Here is a 21,487-nt window from a genome sequence, read left to right on the forward strand (position 1 = left end):
TCCTGAGACTGTGAGACTTGTTTATGCAGGCCTTTCCCAGGCAATACCTTCTCAGCTCATGCTAACTGAGGCCTACTCATGCTAACTAGAAGAGATCCTCTCCGTAGAGAGGGTCTCGTGCCCTTTCTCTCTTGGCCATTCTCCAACAAGTACCGGAATCATACCAATTTTATGAGGCATTTAGAGACTCAAAATGTAAATAGGTACCTGTTGAGATTCACAAAATCACCTATTTTCTATTGAGGTCAATTAGAAATGTAACTTGTTGTTTCTCTAGCTTTAAGAACTTAAATAACTAAAAAAAAATGGGACTAATTCATATGGGCACTTTTGTAAATTTTACCCTAAAGCTTGATTTTTCTCATGATAATGTCAGTTTATGGTACTGAGCTGAGAAGATCACTGTTATGTTGTGGATTTCATTCCAGAGCTGCTCAGCTGTTTCTGAATTTGGATGATCTAAAACTAAACATAGTTAAAATACTACTGATATGCATGAGCTTTGTCTCTCTCATTTATGAATTAAACATAGAGCTGTCACTATTTGTGAGCCTAAACACCTCAAAAAAAGGTATTTACTGTTTTGCAAAGTTTTGAAGATGTTTAATGAAAGTAGTCACTAGCTCTGATATTCATGGTTGGACAACAGCATCCCATTATTAAATCCACCATTCCTACATCCCAGCTATTGTCATTTTACAGTGTCTTTTGTCAAATGAAGTGCTGCGATAAGCAAGTACAATTCCTATGGAGAACTTCAGGTTATTATTCTTGAGCAAAATTTGGCATTTTTCCTAGCTGTGTCTCACCTCCCACTCAGCCTGTGTGGCACAAAGAGGCTGACTGGGGTGGAAAACAGAGAAAGCATAAAAAGTAGAAGAGAAGCAGCTTGATAAGAATCTCCAGCATGCTTTTGTTACTGCTCTTGTCAGTTGGCTCTTATGAAGAGATATTACGTATTAAGAATTTGCTCCTGTCACCCAGCTTTTTAACTCGAAAGGTATTCTGTGTGCGCGCATACATGTGAATATGTAACTTGTCCTAGTGATCACAGGGATAAAAACAAAATAAAAATCACACTGTGTAATGATGTTAATGCCTATCTGCCCATAACAACTTGTTAATGTGTATTACTCTGGTGTTATGAGATAATCAGAAATGCATCAGTAACAGAAAAAGCTTCAAGTGGAAATCAGGTTACTCTGGATACCTAAGTTTGATACTTAATCGTTGTAGATTTTTGTTGCAATTGTGCAACCTTTTTGTAATTTGTGTTTCTATCAGTACAATGATTCCAATACCTACCCAATATGGATGTAGTGCATGCAAAAATAAGCCACATCAGATGATACATGCAAAATTATGTCCATAACCACAAAGACCCAGCCTCCTTACTATTAATAATCTCCTTTCTGCAGTTCCTTTCCCCTAGAAACAGGAGTCTAATGCTCTCCTGCTCTGTCCCTGAAGAAGAAGTTTAGATTCTTACTTGCTCTGCTTTCCTCCTTTTCTGTATCTAGGTGAATGCACGGAAAGGAGAATAAAGGCAGAAGGATGTCAGGACTGAAATTCAGGGCATGGCTCTGAGTGGCAGCCCCGCAGCTGAGTTAACTCTACCAGGGGCTGCTGCCTGGGTTGAGGGTTTCAGGTCCCTTCAGCCAGGTGTCCTATAACACACACACACACACACACACACACACACACACACACACGCGTGCTTCAAGCTGTAATGCAGGTGATGGTGGCAAAGGCTGTACAGGTCACCGCCAGGGAAGAGGGAGTGGATGTGATTTGGTGACCAGAGAGGGCAGGTCACAGTGACGAATGAGGCAGGCTGTGGTTTCAATACTCTATACAAAAACTTCTGCGATTACCCCCGTCTTCACTCCTAACATGGTTTCTAAAATACAATAGATAAGTTTGGTTTCTCTGAATATGGTCTTGACCACGGTATTTGGAGCTGTGAATGCTTGCAGCAGCCATACCCTGGCAAGATCTAGTTCAGAAAGACCCTTATGAATTCTTTGAAAAAGTTTCTCAAAATATTTTAAGTTTAAATCCATGATCTGCTGATGTCCCTCATAAAAGCTGAAATTCTTTCCTCATGAAAAGAAGACATAAAGTACCTACCTATCGCATCAGATTTCAAAAAATTAAGTTCGGAAGAAACTCAAGTCTCATTTGGGCCTATGACTCCATCTGTTGCATCCTGTGCTTGCCAGTACAATAAGACTTTCCTTCAACTGAGAAAAGTATTAATAGTATAATTTCAGTGGGGCTTTGCAAGGGTTTTTTATTCCTAATCATCAAAGTCGTTGCAATTGCTTCTTTTCCAGTGTTTAATCTTTGATTGCTGCACTCCACACATCCAGCTCCACCACCCTTTGCCTGTAGCATTTGTGTTTCAGACTGGACACATAAAACTTTAAAGCATTTCTCTCTGCTGTCATCTGGTTCAGGAAATTTTAGCTTGAATATGTTGTGCAACCAATTATACAACTTAACTTGAAATGGAACTATGTATTTGGTTTCTGCCTGTTCTAGTAAGGGAATCTGCTGTTATATAAAACCTGCAGACTTTTAATGATACATATTGGGAACCAGAGTTCATAGGCTCTCCAAATGCTGGTCTCTACCTTGGAATTACACAAAACAGCTGCCAGCTCCTCGGAGAGCACTGATGCGTTATGTTGCTTACAGAAATGCTCTGCAGCAGGAGAGATGTGCTGAGACACCTTGTTACATTTTACCTTTCTTGAAAACCAGACAGCACTGCAGAGCAACAACATTTATGCCTCGGTTCCATTTTGTTTGCTTTGCTCCATACGCAGAAGCTGGTGTCTCTTGGATGGTTGTTGCATTTCCTGTTAAATATCAGCAGGAGTTTTAGTAAAGCTAATTCAGAGAAAGTTTGATGGGTGAAAAAGGTGAGAAAGGTCACTAAACTGAAGCTGTTCCTCAGCCTCTGAAAAGAGCCACCTTGCACACTGCAAAGCTGTGATAGCTGTAATATATCACACAAGCCAGCGTGATTACCATAAGTTGCATTAGATGGTGGTCACAAAAAGTAGTTCAGAGCCCAGAAGGTGCTGTCCAGGCATCGTGAGTGTGTAGTGTAGACGTGTCTCAAGAAACAGGCTTGCTTACCTTTTCATAGTCTGACTCACTGGAAGACATTAGATTGCTTCTGGTTTAGGCCATCTTTGCGGTATGTGCATAAAGCACATGGGAAGCATATGTTCCTTCTTGCTGTCTTCTCTTTCTGTTGTTAATAATATAAGCAAGGAGCAAAGTTGTATGCTAAGGTTTCTCTGCTGGGTCCTATGATCCTTAATTGGGATGGCCAGTATTTAAGTAGTTTATTTTTTTTTTTAATGGAAAGATATTGTCTACTCCAAATACTTTGTAAACAAAAACCCCTAACAGTTTGCAAATAAAATGGGGTCTCTCAAGGACAGTGTAATTTTAATTATATGCAGGCTTGATTCTGATCCCACTGAGGTACTAGACTGGTCACTCTGTTCAGAGCCAGGCAGAATTGACTTCTACCTGTAAAAACACAGCCGTGTTCACTGCAGCATTGAAAAGAGTCTCTTGTGGGCAAAATGATTCAGTTTACACTTGTTGAAGTTTATTGTTCTATTTGGCAAAAACTGTCTACTTGTATTCATTACAGGTGTCAGAATAGAAGAATTTATTATGAAGAAAAACAAAATCTATCACACAGCAATAAAATAGAAAAATCAGGAAATAACTGGATATTTTTTTCCCTGTATTTCAGAATATTGCAACACTTTCACACTTCTGCTGACGATTACACCATCATTTTCACATCTGGATGCACAGCTGCACTTAAACTGGTAGCAGAAGCATTCCCTTGGATACCTGAAGGCACAAAGCAACCCAGCAGTCGGTTTTGTTACCTAACTGACAGCCACACATCTGTGGTGGGTATGAGGGGGATAACAGCCTCAATGAATGTCGTGTCTGTTCCAATAAAACCAAAGGAAATCTTGTTGTCAGAAAAAAACAGGTTACCAGCTGAAGAACAAAACTGCACGACACCTCATCTTTTCTCTTATCCAGCTCAGAGCAATTTTTCTGGTACCAAGTATCCCCTTTCATGGATACAGGATATAAAATCTGGAAAACTCTGCCCCATCAAAATACCAGGGAAGTGGTTTGTTCTACTAGATGCAGCTTCATATGTGAGCAGTTCTCCATTAGACTTGGGAGTTCACCAGGCTGACTTTATCTCCATCTCATTCTATAAGATCTTCGGATTCCCAACTGGTTTAGGAGCATTATTGGTAAACAACCGGATTGCCCCCCTCTTGAAGAAAACCTATTTTGGAGGTGGAACTGCAGCCGCCTACCTTGCAGGAGAGGATTTTTATTACCCAAGGAAATCTATAGCAGAAAGGTAACGGTTTTTTGCTGATACTGTTTGCATCAGAGAAATGCCTTAGGGTTGGTGCGTGCACTGGGCTGTGATGCGTGTGCTTCTTTATGCAGTTGGATAGGTATTTCACATCTAACTCTGTTTTCTTCGTAGTATTCTTTTTTCCAATCCTTACTTGATCTAGTTTGTCACAACTGGTAAAAATGTAAGGCTTCATTCAGTGACATAAAGGTCAGTCTATGCATTTTTAAATTTATATTTAGGATATCTCAGTGGAACCCTGATTTGTTTTTGAAGCTCTGCACCTGGAGCATCCAGGCCAAGGTTGATCACACAGTGTACTGGCCCTCAGTGAAACTGGAAAGTACGATCCATGTATTTCACTGGAAAGGTGGCATGCTTTACGCTCAAGACAGGCATCATCAGAATAACATATGCAGTAAGATGAATTACCTAGGTCAAATATTTGTAGCACTCTTATTCCCTGACCGAGGTTCTGGAGAAGCTATGATGGTCTCCTACAGAAAGTAGAGGACACCTAAAGGAGGTCAAACATACACATAAGAAAATGCAGGAAAATTGATAAGCTTTCCCAGTTGCTTAACACACTGAAACACCACTCTTGTAATGCTTGGTCTCTCTGCTTCACTCTCTCGTGCCAGCAGCACCTTACATAAATGCAGTAAAGGGTCTTCCTTCCTGTCTCTGCATCCAATACCTCTGCACAAAGGGAATGCCTGAGATGACATTTAATATTAAATTATAGACCTTGGGAGAAGCTAGAGGTGAAAAGATAAAAAGAGCCATTCATGCCTTGCTTTTGCTTATGGATGTGTATTCAGCAGAACGAGGTCCTCCATCTCCCATGATGTAAATACCTGACCTTTCACTCTACATGTAGTAATGCAGAACAATTCTTCAGGGGTGTGTGTGCACTTCTTCTAGGTGTGTGCTCCGAGTGCTGCTGTGGGGTTTTGGTTCTGGACTGTTAAATGCAGAGGCTGCATTAGCCTGGCTCTCTTCCCTGACGGGGCCATGCGTTATTTCTGAAATGGAAATTGGTACAGTGAACACCCCGTTAATCTTTTAATTTAGAAATAAAAACAGTTGGAAAACATTGGTGTTCTGACCTCCATTTCTGGTTTTTCTAACCAAAAGGGCCTTGAAGTGCATCACTCACTGAAAGTCAGGATGAAGGGGCATCAAATCATGGGATTCTAGGGTGCTTCTGCATCACCTACAAGCCAAGGAGAAAACCTGCTTTACTTTGACCTGGGCAGACTCTCATTCCTGAGTGGCTTTTCTGGAGGTAATTGACACATGACTCCCGAGACAGCATAGTGGATAAAAGTATCTGGAATGCATTTTAGATCTCAATTCTGCTTTTATACTTTTTTAATTAAGAGGGGGAAGGTATGTTGAAATGTTGAGGGGAACTCTATCTCTGGTTTGTTTTTCAGGAGTTCTCAGAGGTTGACTAATTATAATCCTTTCAGGCATTTGAGGATGCCACTGCTTTCAAGGGCTTTTTTTTAATGAATCAGAAGGCGGCCCCATTTTAACCTTTCTACTACAGAGTTATAAACAAAGAAGTCTGTCCAATTTGATTTTTCAGTACAGAGTGTGTTGGTATGAGGGAACCTAGCTCAAATAATTAAATCTGACTGCTGGATACCCAGGCATCTGATACTTGTTCCCAATAGACAACAAAGTGTCACACAGATGGTGTGAGTCATTGTACATAGGTAAATATTTACATTTGTCCTCATCTAATCCTTTGATTATTATTTGAAAATCTAATATTTAAAAGTTCATGTTTAGAGCCCTGTTGATGCTGTCTGTAGTCCCTAGTGAACTGTGGAGACTTAAGTCCCACCTGGAGAGGCCTGAAGTTTTCAAAAATAGGTCAGGAATGAGGATTACCAGCATCTTGAAAATATAAAACCAGCAGCATTGAAATTCTCACTCAATTTCCTCCAAGCTATATCATCCAAATTTTTTTTTTTTTCTTTCAGATGTTATGGAGTTTTGCTTTGTTTTGTTTTTGAAGTGTTTTCCTGATAATAAAATACAAAGATGGAGCAGTTAGGAACAGAACTACTACACTTGGAATTAAATACCAGACCATGGTGGCCAAGGCTAATATGATTACCTTATCTGTGGGTCACATTTCTATTTCTTTGCTAGTGTCTGAAACACCTGGGTCATTATTTGTCATATAAACAGCAGCTCTAGCCAGGTCTTATCCCTGTCAAATTTCAGTAAGGACCCTTCATCCTTGGAGGTATCCAAACCCAACTGGAGAAGACCCTGAGCAACCTGCTCCAGCTGGATATGGTTTGAGTAGCAGACTGGACTGGAAACCCCCAGGAGTCCTTTCCAGCCTCTGTGTTTATGTGATTGGTTGTGCACACCTCTACCAAGCTCCATCTGCATTCTCTCTTTAGGCTTGTCTTTGTGATTTCAAAGGGTTGGTTTCCTAATTTTTTTTTTTTAAAGCTTGTTTACAGTGCTGGATTATCATTGGGTAATTCACAAAGAAACATGAATGCTAACAAATAGCATTGGAAAAGTGGATTAGAATATGCATATCTGAATACCATTAGCAGAAGCTATTCCCTGTCCACACATAATGAAAGTGCAGTGTGCTAAGGAAACAGCTTTTTCTAAGTCAAGGTGAAACTCGAGTGGAGGTGTGTAATGAGGGTGTTTATTCATCTTTCCTTCCCAGGACTGTCAAAATGGTTACCTCTTGCCTTAATGGATACAGCTTTTGCTAGTGTTTCCTGTATTTTATTTTGTTGTTCTTGCTATATAAATTATTCTATCACAGACTCTTTTACGTTCCTTTAATAACCTTAAATCACTTTCACATTTCCCCATTCCATGGCAGTAGCCAGTCTTTCTCTCTCAACTTTTAAAATCATGTTTATTGTATTTTCATCCTTGTATCAAACAGCTTGACAAATTATTATTATCATTCACAAATCTAGCCTCATTTCCCATATTTTTTCTGCACAGCATGAGATAATAAAATAATGTGATTATGTATAGCAAGGATTCAGAGATAAAATATTCATCATCTGCCCTATTTTTCTTTTGTATCTGGGAGTGCTATTCAGAATCTGATCATCCTGGAATTTGTGACTAAGGGAAAAGAAGCCGTTGTGTTATCTGTAAATTGGATATCTGGATCTTAGTCTACCAGTGTGAAATATCCAGTGCATTAGCTGTTGTTTGTTCTTCATTTCTAAATGCATTTGCAAAAGCTTTGGAAATCCAGATGGCATAACTTTGTCCCTGGTGAGGTTTAGTGGCTCTTGCCTCTGTTGCTTGAATGATTTGACAGCCACAAAGCAGCGCCCACACTTTGCTAATCTGTGATGCAGTATACTTAACCAAAGCAGGTTCCTTAATTCTTGATGCTGTAGCTTTTACTTTTTGAGGTGATTCAGTGGCTGATATATATGACCTGCAGATAAAAGGTTATATCTCTTAAGCAAATGTCCTTAATTAGGGCACACCCATGTACTATGCTGGAAAACTATGATAGAGATCACCAGGACAACTGCACGTGCCTATGCAGGTATGCATGTAGTGACATGGTTTGGATCTTCAATTGCACACTGAGTTTGTGTGTGCTGAGGGAAAGAGAAGGAAGGAGTGGAAAATGGAGACAGAAAGGTAGGGATGAGAGCTATGGCTAGAATCCTAAGGAGCACTGGAGCTGAAGACAAAATCCTGGGGTTTGGTATTGGGTATGGGGCAGCTTGAGAATCCTTTGGCAAAAAGCTGGTCTTGTGCTTGAAGTTGTCTCTAGCATCATTGCATGTTTCTGTCATCATAGAAAGAAAGATTATAGTGATGGGTGCTGATTTAGTCTGTAGAAACTCTTCATAGTGCTGAGAAATAACCTCAGGACCAGACCATGTGTAGAAGAGCACAGTATTCAATGCATGTGCTCACATTGTAGTCTAGCACACACCCATTGACTCCACACTCAAGGCCTCTATCCATCTGCCCGTGATTAATGTGGTAATTGGGCCTGAATAGTACCCTGTTGACTAGTACTTTTTGTTCAAAGCCTTTTGTTGTGCTGATTACACATTTTTGTGATGTTTAGAGATCTCCAAACAGGAGATCTCACTTGTGGGGGAATTTCCAAATCCATAAAATTCCTGAACAACATCCTTTTAAACAGCAGTGATGACTTTCAGTTGAGATACTTGGGAAGTGACAGGGGTCTTTACCTAATTTTCAATGGACATTTGTACCATGAGGCTGCCATCTGCACCTGATAGAATTATTGCAGCCACCAACAGGGACTCGTAAGCCTGAACAGGCAACAAGAGAGTGAGCAAGTCTCTTCCTTCTTCTCACCCTTTGGTGCCACCCCATCCTGCAGAGATGAGAGGCCAGAGGCCACTGACCAGAACTGTGTAGGGCTCTTACACAGCTGCTCCCCCAAAGTCCTTTCATGTACCTAATAGGACTTAATTCTGATAACTTGAACAACTGTTTTTCAAAAGAGCTTTTCAAAATAAAGGAAAAGGGGATTTTTTTGCTTTCTGAGTAACTGTAAGGAGGTTCAACTAACCTCTTACTCTCTCCTTTCTCTGCTGAATATAAGTATCTGCTGGAAAGCTTCATGCAGTCTATCTTGTTACCTCTTAGGACATGCAAGGTGGCAGCTGGCATTTGCTGTGTTTTTCTGCCACCCATCACTGCAGCCAGCCAGCTTCTTCAGTATTTGATGCAAAGGAAAGTTTTGCCTAATTTTTTTTCTAACCCCCACCGTTAAAGAGGCATTCATATGTCATTTTGCTCTCTAACCCTTCAGGTGATTATTGGTTTCGATAGTGAAGTTGTTTAATTGCCTGAAAACTCAACATAGTCAGTATAAACTGAAATTTGTAAATCAGTGAGCCAAACAGAATCCTGTGGGGATCACTTTTGATCTTGATTCACCACTGGATTCACCTTGAATTGCTCAATCTGTGATAAAATGAAAGCAGTGCCTCTGATAAATGCTTCTAGAGTGCAACAAAATATGCTTACAAACATGTTTCTGAACCTGGATTAGTGGGCAGTCACCCAAAGAGAAGCAACAATATAGGTACAACTTTGGAGAGGCAATAGAGTTATCAGTGATGGTTTTAGTCAGTCAGCCCCACGTCTGTTCGTTTGTACAACTCTTGGATGCCTTTATTTATATTCTCAACCTCTTGCCTTGAAAACCCCTATCAGTTTTGAAGACAGCCTTTATACTTGAACTTTTGTTTGAACAGCGGGTGATGCATTTCTTTTTAGCTACATGGCTGGAAAAGATTGGTGGTTAGGGTCTTCCAGGTTATACAAAACTCCAGTTCAGTGCATCCAGCAGAGGTTCAGACAGACAACTCCCAGAGTACAAAGTAACTACCAGGGTCTTCCAGCAGAGATTTTGGAAAAAAAGAAATCACCTTCTGCTATACTCCTCAAGTATTTGCTCCCATGTTTTACAAAGCCCAGAGCCACAGAAGAAGGTTCTTTCCTGTATAAGCTCTTCACTATGTCTCAGGGAGAAATAAGATTTGAACTGTGTTTTCATCCTCAGTTTTTCCTATGGCACAGTTGGGAAATCCCAGTCCTAAGTGGGTCACATACTGGACTTTGAGCTGTAAATGTTAGCAATGAGCCAAAACGACAGGCAACAGATTAGTTAATGTCTAAATGTTTGGGTCTATTGCAACATGCAGTTACAGTGTACGGATTCCCCAACTACTTTTAATCAAACCAGTTCAGATCCTCAGTGCAATATAGCCACAGTGCCACGGACATCCATGCCAGGCAATTTGAATTGCCTCTGAAGAATCATAGAATGTCCTGGGTTGGAAGGGACCCACAAGGATCATCGAGTCCAACTCCTGTCCCTGCATATGGCAACCCCACAGTTCACACCACGTGTCTCAGGCATTGTCCCATCTCTTCTTGAACATTGTCAGGCCTGTCATTGAACACTGTCAGGCATGTCTTGTCAGAAGATACTGTGTTTAGGCACACTGAATTGTCTCTGTGCTAAGCTGCAATCAACAGTATGGGAATAAATACAAGGAGAGGTGTTTTTCCAGATGGGAGGCAGATAGTAGATATTGCATGCTTTTTAGCAATATTCAGCAAAATGAAATTAACAAAAAACATAAATGCAAATAATTTTAGACTGTACTGTGGATTCTCTTGCTTGGAAATAGGCTGAACTAAGTTAAGCATGCTGCTTCTTTCATTGCCAAAGTCTCATTGAAAGCCAGGATTAATTATGTGCCTAATGTAGTCACATGCCTAGCACACGGAGGCTCATATAAATCACATCAAGAATAATTCTGTATTTTTAAGCACTTCCATGCCAGTATATGACTGGCACTAAATTATTGATTTATGAAATAAACTTTATAAATTGCTAGGGAGCTACAATACATGCATTTTTAAGTAAAAGAATAACATTTGGAGCTTATTATAAAATGTGTTTTTTCTTAAAAAATAAAGTGTTTTGAAATGATAACAAGAAAGAAGAGAATTCTATTATATACCAGGACTTGGGTTTGCCTTTGATCAAATACAGTAAAAATTCTTCCTGATCTAGGATGCGTCTTTGCAGTCATTGTGGCCAGGCAAATTATTATGACATAGTTTCAACCTAGGGAGTTCTTAAAGTCCAAATCAAACCTTTTCCCTATATCTTCTTTGAGAGACTTTGTGAATTTCGAGCACCAGCTATTGGGATTTTACAGCATTTGTTTTCTGGTGATAAATTTATTGTACAGTTTCTCTTGTGCTTTGTAGATTTTACATTTATGATTGATTAACCTGTTTGATATATGGGGAAAAACAATGGTAATTTGTTTGGCATAAAAATCACTTTTTTTCTTCACCATTTGTACTGTGCACTTGGAATATCTTGATATTAGCATGTAAAAGGGTGAGACTGGCTTTTTGACCCAGACAATATTTACAACATACAAGTCCTGTTCAGATAATGTAAAGGGATTGATTTATTTCAAAGTGCAGGAATTAAAGCTTTTGTGCTCTCTTTTTACCTCAGGCATTTCTCACGAATCGTTGTAAATACTCCATGGTATAGTATATAATTAGTATAATGCTTTTTGTTCCACTCCTGAAGTCTTAGATACAAAAGCATGAGCTAAGGCAGACATACCGAAAAGCTCTAACTAGTATCAGGGGGTCACTTTAGATATTTAACATTATCGTAACTTGATTTTTATGTGTTCTAAATCCTCAGGCATGTGTGTGTGTGTGTTTTAAATACTTTCACAGTATTGCTGAAGTTGTTCTGAGATGGCTACTGAAGCTTTACAGGCTCCTTTGGAGTGAGTTCCATCTCAGTTTATCGGGTGCAGCCTGAGATGTGCAAAAAGCACTGAACCCAGGCTGAAGCGTGTGCTGCCCACGGGCCTGGCCCTGCGTGGGGTACGTGCCTGCACCTCTCCAGAACCACCTGAGAAGGGATAAATCCTTCTCACATCTTCCCTCCTCCCCCAGGAAAGCAGTTACTGCTTTTTCTAACCTTTGGTGGGGAGCTTCCTTGCTACTTCCTCATGCTATAGCAGCTCTGCTGCCCAGGCAGGGGAGGAGTAATAAGAAGCTCATCAGGGCAGGGAATGACCATGACAAGGGGTTTATTTTTTCCATTTCAGGATTTTTTTAAAGCACGGGATCATGTGAGCAGAAGAATGGCATGAGCCAGGGGAGGTTTAGCTTGGTTGTTAGGAAAAGCTTCTTCACAGAAAGGGTTGTCAGGCATTGGAGCAGGCTGCCCAGGGAAGTGGTGGAGTCACCATCCCTGGAGGGGTTTAAAAGACATTTAGACGAGGTTCTTAGGGACATGGTTTAGTGCTCAAGTTAGGGTGGTTTATGGTCACACTTGATGATCCTAAGGGTCTCTTCCAACCAAAATGATTCTGTGATTCTATTAAGTAGAATAGATTTATGCTAACTGCAGCGCTGTATTTCTGTGAGGATCTTTTTGGAAGCAGAATTCTTAGGAAAGACTTATTTTCTCCCTTGATTGCAAAACCTGTCTCCCTACTAGCTGTGTGGGTTTGGGTTGTTCTTTTTGGTGGGCAGAGGGAGTCATGGTGGAGTGGCCATCAATTGAAATTAATGGCTGAATGCATTCTAAATTTAGTTCTTCCAAAATGAGATGGGATAGGTAATTTCGTTTAACATTCTGTTGTTAATGCAAATAATCATTATACAATGAAAAAGTGTGCTAACAGTGTACTAATAGAAGTGGAGACTGAGGTTATGTCAGGAAATGCCTGACCACAAATAATGAAGCATCTCCTCTACTATTACATACTAATGCACTATAGTGTCATGACTTGACGTTTATCCTTCTTGCTTACTTTTATTTGCATCTTTGGTGCTAAAAATCAGTGCTTTTCAGCCTGTTGTGCCTGGGCCCCTCAAGATACACAAACTCACCATTAAGGCTCTGCAAAAGGAGACCAAGACATCTTCATATATCATGTGACAACCATTTATGTGGTGTTTTGAAGGAGATGTTCACCTTCACTAGATTTTTTTCAAGTTCAGTGACTTTGTTCCATTCTGAGCCATGGTTCTAGTATCCTTTTTGAAAGGTATGCTTGACCAGACCTATTCTTCTCAGTATCATCAGAGACATGTCTTATCATTTAAGAGAAGGATATATTTTTTGCAGGCTAAATAAAGTTGGAACACAAAGAGCAAGCTGAAATGCCCATGAAAGTTTGTCTGTTAATAGCAGAAGTCTCATAAAACCATCTTAAATTTAATGACTCAGATTATGTGACTTGTTATGTGATATGTGTAGTATTTTATATTTATAGCAAAGTTACAGAGAGCTACTTTTTAAAAAAGTTTAGTGGTCACTAGCTTCCTAGTGGTGAAAAAGAGTTCTACAGAAACAGAGTGCTTTAAATGTTTAGATGATTATCACTCAGGCTAGTATTTGAAAATTACAAGTAAAAAGCACATGGTTTCTCTTTTCTTTTCCTTCTTCTTACTAGGCAAATATATGCAAGAGTGCATCTGACAGTTGTGCTCTTGGGAACCCATGAAAGAAACATTTACAGGCTTCTCAAACAGATTTAATTGAGAAGAAAAAGGAAAATATTGATACTCTTGAGAAAAAAAAAAAAAAAAGCTTTTACAGTCTTTCTTGACTTTCACGTATAAGCAATGGTTTCCAAAACAGGAAATACTCAGATTTGATTAAACACTTGGCTGTCACATTTCCGTCTGTTCATGTTCAATTAGAAAATTCAGAGGGATTCTCTGGTATTATTATAAGCTATTTTTTCCATATCTAGGCATTTATAATATCAAATAACATCTGCTATGGCTTAATAACTGTGTCAAATTATTGTAATGGCTTTATTTTCACTGAATTTTATGATAAAAAGTTTTAGAGTTACAGCATGGAAAGTACTTATGCTGAAAGGATTGTATCTCTTATTTCACACTTTATGGCAGACATTTTTCAGTTATGTTTTCAGGTACTACTCCAAAGTTGCCCCTTCATTTTTTTTGGCATTGCTGCTGAGGCCAACAGTTTGTAAGTTCAGCAATATAGATTCCACAGATTTTCTTCATAACATCCACTGCTAAAAATGTGGTTAATATGAATCTAACTCTTCTTATCAGTTTGACCTAAACTAGAGGTGTCTTTTTTGATCTTAAGTTAGCTACACTAATATAAAGGCTAGTTTAAGTGAGAAAAAAGGCATGCTGCTTTTGTCAGCAACGGATTTAGCATAATTTGTCCTCTTGGGCAAAACAATAAATTAATGCTAAGTAATAGTAACCCAGTTAACCCTTCCTACAAAAGCAAATATGGGTGTTTTTTTTAAGTTTTTCTGCTGTCAGTATACAAATGAAGGCAGCTGCTTTGAAGTCCTCATCAGCATTAAAGAAGAATGCTGTTCATGTTGGATTATGTTTAGGTCGTGTTTGTTGTGTATATATATTTTCCTATATTTTGTCATATGGATTGGTTTAGAAGGGCTTTGTCAAAATGAAGAACCAGAGTAATTGTTAGCCTTAGATTTTCTGACTTTGTCTTGTGAAAGATAAAAGATAAAATAAACCTTGCATGAGCTTTTATCAAATTAAACAAAGCATGTGTATGAATACAAGAAATATAATCCTTCACTGTGGAATGCAAATATATGGTCATCAACTTAACTGCAATCATCTTTTGCTGATAATAATTTGTAACATTTTTATCAAACCACATCTCTGTGTGAGAGAAATCTTTCAAAATAAGGTTTTACACACCAGATGTTTACACATGAGACTGTTCTTTCTTTTAAAGAAACAGATTTCATGCTGATTTGATTGCCAGCATGATTTTGAAAGCCGCAGTAATGCAGGGAGACTGAGCCCAATGGTCTGAGCATTAGAGCTCAGTTTGTATAAGAAAATCAGGATGCTGTATGTTTTGCTGTGTATCTTAAACTTAGCGGTGGCTCTATCTGTCTTTTTTGGATATTGGACATCTGAGTAGGAAACAGTCCCCTCATATTTAGTCATTCACTGTTGTAAGAACAAGCTTTTAGAAGCACAGGAGCAGGCAATTGCAGTGTGTTGTCAAGTCAAGCAAGCAGGGCAGAAGACCAGCTTGGCGGAACAGGGAACTCCCCATGGAGCTCCAGAGGAAAACCAAATTGTATGATCTCTGGGAGCAAGGTTGGGAATCGCTGGAAGATTACAGAGCTGTGGTCCATACTTGCAGGGAGAAGACACAAAAAGCCAAAGCTCAGTCAGAGTTTAAACTGGCTAGTGTTGTTTCCAATAACAAGAAGGGCTTTTTAAAAGTATATTAATAGCAAGAGGAGGTCTAAAGAAAACATTGGACCCATACTTGTTGAAGGCAGTCATCTGACTAATAGGGATGAATACAAAGCACAGGCATTTAACGTGTTTTTTGTCTCAGTCTTTAATAATACTGACAGACCTTGGGCTGCCTGGTCCCCTGAGTTGGAGGACCAGGAGTCTGGGAACAGTGACCTTCTATTTGTGGACACTGAAATTGTAAGTGACCAGCTGTATCGCCTGAATATTCACAAGTCCATGGGCCCTGATGGGATTTGTCCCAGAGTACTGAAGGAGCTGGCAGATGTTATGGTAGGACCCCTCTTGATGACCTACCAAAGGTCTTGGGAGTCTGGGAGGTTCCTGATGACTGGAAGTTAGCCAATGTTATTCCAATTTACAAAAAGTGAATGAGGGAAGACACAGGGAGCTACAGACCTGTGAGTCTAACCTCAGTTCCTGGAGAAATTATGAAGAAGCTTATACTGGGTACTACTGAAAGGCATTTAAAGAATAATGCAATCATCAGGCACAGTCAATGTGGGTTCACAAAGGGAAAGTTCTATGTAGCTAGTTTGATATCCTTCTATGATCAGATCACCTGCCCAGTGGATGAAGGGAAGGTGATGGATGTAATTTTTCTGAATAAGCCTTTTAGATACTGTACCTCACAACATCCTTCTGGACAAGTTGTCCAGCTATGAGATGAGCAGGTTCACAGTGCGCTGGGTGAAGAACTGGCTGAAGGGCAGAACTCAAAGAGTTGTAGCAAATGTGGCTACATCTGACTGGTGACCAGCCACCACTGGTGTTCCTCAGGGTTCAGTTCTAGGGCGAGTTCTGTTCAATATATCAACAATCTGGATGCTGGTGTTGAATGCACCATTAGCAAGTTTGCTGATGATACCAAACTAGGAGGTGCTGTTGACTCTCTTGAGGCACAAGAGACCTTGCAGAGGGATCTAGATAGATTGGAGCATTGGGCAATGTCTAATGGGTTGAAATTTAAGAGGTCAAAATGCCAGACTCTGCACCTAGGGTGGGCACAAGTATTAACTGGGAGAGGATTAGCTGGAGATTATCCTGCTGTATTCAGCATTGGTGTGGCCTCACCTTCAGTACTGTGTGCAGTCCTGGGCCCCACAATTCAAGAAGGATGTGAAGGTCCTTGAATGCTTCCTTGAATGAGAGCAACAAAGCTGATGAAAGGCCTGGAAGGGATGTCCTATAAGGATGGGCTAAAGAGTTTGGCTTTGTTTCGTTTGGAGAAAAGGAGGCTGAGGGGAGACCTTAGCTGTTCTTTGCAGCTTCCTGAGGAGGGGAAGTGGAGGGCTGAGCTCTTCTCCCTGGGATCCAGTGACAGGACACATGGGAACGGTTCAAAGCTGCACCAGGGAAGGTTTAGACTGAACATGAGGAAGCATTTCTTTACTGAGAGGGTGGTCAAACACTGGAACAGGCTTCCTAGAGGTCTGTTCGATGCCCCACGCCTGTCAGTATTTAAGAGGCACTTGGACAATGCCCTTAATAACCTGATTTAACTTTTAGTGAGCCCTAAACTGGTCAGGCAGCTGGACTGGGTGATTGTTGCACATCTCCTCCAACTAAAATGTTCAGTTCTATTCTATTCTATTCTATTCTATTCTATTCTATTCTATTCTATTCTATTCTATTCTATTCTATTCTATTCTATTCTATTCTAATCCTGGATCCTGGATCCTGGATCCTGGATCCTGGATCCTGGATCCTGGATCCTGGATCCTGGATCTGTATTAGTATAGCCATATCAAATGGACATCCTAAAAATCACCTTGCTTTCCTTGAAGTAAAATTGCTCCTCTGAATTGTCTGGATGTTTCTGGAAGTTTGTTGATGTATATACAAAATCTGTATTTTGGGAGTTTGCTTTTTTTATCCAAGATAGCTGTTTTCTCACAGTTATTTTATTATATATTCATCTTAAACCATTCTTCCTATATAGAAAACCTTATTCTGCAGAGTCACATTGAATAATGGTATAGGAATGTTGGTTGATGGAGATTCCTACAATTAATCTAATTAATTTGACATCACATTTTTGGGTGCAGTTTTTAATTTCTGCATTACATACTGAAAACACATTGACAACTTTCTGAAATATTCCACAAATAGCATCTTGTTTCACCTCCTTTTTAAAAATTGTTTTCTAAAGTTGCCAGAATCTCTATTAAGTTTGACTTCTTGCACTTTCTGAAAAGTATTATGGAAGTAATTTGTGAAATTTTGACTACTTTTTCACTTCAGGTGAATTTTTAATGTAAAAGGCAGATGTCTTGCAGTCAGAAAGGAATACTTGGTTGAAACTTCATAATTCTCCTTTAATTTACATGTGACTTGTATTTTGTGTAAGTTTTAATATTTAGTTATATTTTCATGGTTAACAGGAAAGTGTTCAATATTTACTAATAATTTTGTACTGAAGCAGCTGTAGTGTCTCCAAGGTCAAAGTATTTTTTTCATTTTCCATACCTTGTCACCATAACTTTTAAGATATATTTTTTTTGTTTTGTACTTATTTAGTATGAGCCTTTGCTAGCAGAGCACATGTAGCTCCAGAAAGGCTGTACTCTGTTGTCATAAAAGCCTGGGAAGAGCATTCTCAGTCTTTCAAAAACATGAGGCAGTAAATGAGAATAGTGTAAGCTCTTTGGGAGGAGGGTGACAGATCTGCTGTATAGAGGCCTGTTGGCCCAGTTCCTCTCATGTTGTGCTCAACAGGAGACCTTTGGTTATGATGGTATGCCCAATCTCTTTGAATCATTTGAAGTTTCAAAACTGTTTGAACTCTCACTGATTCTCTATCTAGATATTTCTAGTCACCATCCCTGGAGGCATTTGAAACGTGTAGATAAGGTTCTTAGGGATGTGGTTTAGAGGTGGACTTGGCAGTGCTAGGTTTATGGTTGGATTTGATGTTCTTAAAGGTCTTTTCCAACCAAAACAAGTCTATGATTCTATGGCTTTTCCTAGGCAGATTGCTACAGAATTGGGAATGAGCAGGAAAACTACCTCTCTAAATGTTCTTAAGAATTACACTCTAGGCATTTAATGAATATGATGATTAAATTAGACCAACAAAAAGAAGCAGGACTGCCTTTTAGCTGACCTTTTCTAAAGAATTTGGGATTTTATAGATGTGAGTATATATAAGGACACATGTAAGCAAGAAACCATAATTGATTTACTAGTAGAGAGATAACTACGGAAGAATTCCTCTGTGCAAGTTTTGAATGCGTGTAAATAAACATTCTAGCTGTAACAACTTCATGCAGCTTTAACTCTTCCCGTTCTCTGTTACCAAGTGGGGTGTTTGCAATGAGTTTTACACACAGAGATGCAAGGTGCAATTTTAGATTTTAGTGAGGACTAAATGCTGTGGTGGGGCTAGCTGGAACTTGATCAATGACTTGGCATGCAAAATGTTTTAAATGATAGGATATGATGAAGCCAATTTTATCTTAATAACGTGATTGCATTTCCAAGAAGGTTGAGCACCTTCATGATTTTTCTTGTTTTCTTCTTTAAACATTATTGCTTATGTAAATTCACAACAGACCACAGGTAATTATTGATGGAATTTATGTAAAACTTTAACTCCAGCCAAGAAGACATCTGAATGTGTTCAGCTTCTATACAAAATGTGAATTAAACTGTGCTATGCTTCTCTCATTAAAGGAGAATGGTCTTCTAAGTTTTTAGTGTGCCAGTTTGCAGCAGACATCCTAAATATTTTCCATAAATCCTTCTATTGTGCAATAAAGTATCTGAAGATTAACGTCCACAAGATGAACACACTTGCAGCCTTCATTTATATGAAATATGCATAGGAATGGAAATATATTCATTTTGTGTTCCTTAAAAATTTCTCTAATACCTGCATGCTATTAACATCATCACCAAACCCTCAGTGTGACAGTATGTACACTTTAGTGGATGTTCTACCTTCTAAGATCAACTATGTGAAATTTTCAGGAATTCAGATTGTTTGACAAGTCAAACTTACAGTATAACTATGGTAAAAGTATAGCAAATGGGTTTTATTTCAGTTCTCCGTTTGCAAGAAGATGTAAATTAACACATACTTCTCCCATGCAGGGAGTACTGAATAAGTTCTCATTTAATCTCCCTTCCTGCCTGATGAACACAAATGCTTGGCAATCAGAACTGTGAGTCAAAGATAAAGAAAGATTTCTTATCCTAGCCTGGTTTATTTAAATTATGAGCTAAAGGAGGGAATGTGAATCTTGAAGAGATCATTTTGTAGTTAATGAAGCAGTTATAACAGCCAACAAGATCTACCTTCAGCTATTTAAATGGCTGCAGGAATGTTAAAAATTTGTGTGATCATAAGAATTCTCAGCAGAACATCTTATTTAAGTAAACTTTTCTTATTTCTACTGCTTTCCCAAGTTAAAGATTAATTATCCATTAATGTAACATTTCTGAAACTTTTTTTTTTCCTCAGGTACACAAAGAATTTAACAAGGAAATCCAACCATTGTTAAATACCATGTAGGTTTCATTCAGATACATTTTAATCTATAGTGACGTATTGAAAAGGTATAAAAATACTTGACAAGTCTGTCAAATTTGTTCTTGTGTGGGTGTCCTGAAGGGGCTGGAGGAAGAGTAGTATTCACCCACTACATTTATGTCCACAAGTTGCACTGTCAACACATTTTCAAGGTGCAAATGACATGTATGGAAAGGAAAGCTGTATACACAAAACCAAGGAGAGTATGCCACTAGTGAGTTTTTCCATGGAATTACTGACCAAACATTATCTAAGCCACAGGAATGGATGCAGCATATTTCATTACAAGTATTTTTTTCCTCCAACTTAAACTGAGAATCATAGAATGGTTTGGGTTGGAAGAGACCTGAAAGATCATCACATTCTAACTCCCCCTGCATGGGCAAGGACACTTTCTACTAGACCAGGTTGCTCAAAGCCCCATCCAACACTGGAACACTTCCAGGGATGAGGCATCCACAGCTTCTCTGGGTGACCTGTTCCAGTGCCTCAGCACCTTCGTGGTGAAGAATTTCTTCCTTATATCTAGTCTAAATCTACCTTCTTTCAGTGTAAAGCCATTACCCTTTGTCCTATCACTATATGCCCTTGCTCCCCTTTAGGTACTGGAAGGCTGCTATAAAATATCCCCAGAGCCTTCCCTTCTCCGGACTCAACAACCCTGGTGCTCTCAGCCTTTCCTCATAGGAGAGGTGCTCCAGCTCCTCTGATCATTTTTTGGACTCCTTTGGACCCTCTCCAACAGGTCCATGTCCCTCTTATATTGGGGGCCCAAGAGCTGAACGCAGTACTCCAGGTGGGTCCCATGAGAGCAGAGTAGAGGGGGAGAATCACTTCCCACAACCTGCTAGTCAGGCTTCTTATGCAGCACAGGACATGGTTGGCTTTCTGGGATGCAAGGCACATTGCCAGGTCATCTTGAGCTTCTCCTCAACCAACACCCCCAAGTCCTTCTCCTCAGGGACACACTCAGTCCATTTGCATGGGCCCACCACTCCAGCTTGTCAGGGTCCCTTTGGGTGGCATCCCTTCCCTCCAGCTTGTCAACTACACCACAGAGCTTGATGCTGTTAGCAGACTTGCTGAGGGTGCACTCAATACCACTGTCCATGTCACCAACAAAGATGTTAAACAGCGTCAGTCCCAATACTGACACCTGAGGAACACCACTTGTCACTGGTCTCCACATGGACATTGGGAGGTTGACCACAACTCTGAGTTGCAACCATCCAGTCAATTCCTTATTCACCAAATAGTCCATCCATCAAATCCATCTCCTTCCAATTTAGAGACAAGGGTCTTGTGTAGGACAGTGTCAAATGCTTTTCACAAGTCCAGGTAGATGATGTCAGTTTCTTTTCCCTTATCCACCAACATAGTAATGCCATCCTAGAATGCCAGAGATTGTTTACGCTGTTCTTGTGGCTGTTCAGTTTCTATTAAAAACCTATATATTTGACAGATTCTCTAATCCAAAGTTTTCATTTTGGAAGAGGCCAAATGCTGATTGCAGCTGTTTTTGTTTCACAAGCAGAGGAGCAGCAGGTTTTAAGCCTTCTTCTGTGCTCCAGGCTGTTCATGGTGCTGTAACCAGGGGTGCTCAGCCAAATTGTTACCCCAAGACTCCAAGGACAGGGGACTTGTTCTAGTCACAGTAG

General features: G+C 39.7%; 1 protein-coding gene across 1 annotated transcript in view; it reads left to right on the top strand.

Moving 5' to 3' along the window:
• MOCOS (molybdenum cofactor sulfurase) overlaps positions 1–21,487 on the top strand; it is a gene marked incomplete at its 5' end in the record, with an annotated part of 233,577 nt that overhangs the window by 83,699 nt on the left and 128,391 nt on the right. The window contains one exon of the mRNA XM_082045174.1: positions 3,782–4,423. Within this exon, the coding sequence (XP_081901300.1) occupies positions 3,782–4,423 (642 nt within the window). The remainder of the gene's footprint in view (positions 1–3,781; positions 4,424–21,487) is intronic.

This window comes from Streptopelia decaocto (genome assembly GCF_964273445.1).
Source record: "Streptopelia decaocto genome assembly, chromosome: 2".
In the NCBI taxonomy this organism is placed as follows: Eukaryota; Metazoa; Chordata; class Aves; order Columbiformes; family Columbidae; genus Streptopelia; species Streptopelia decaocto.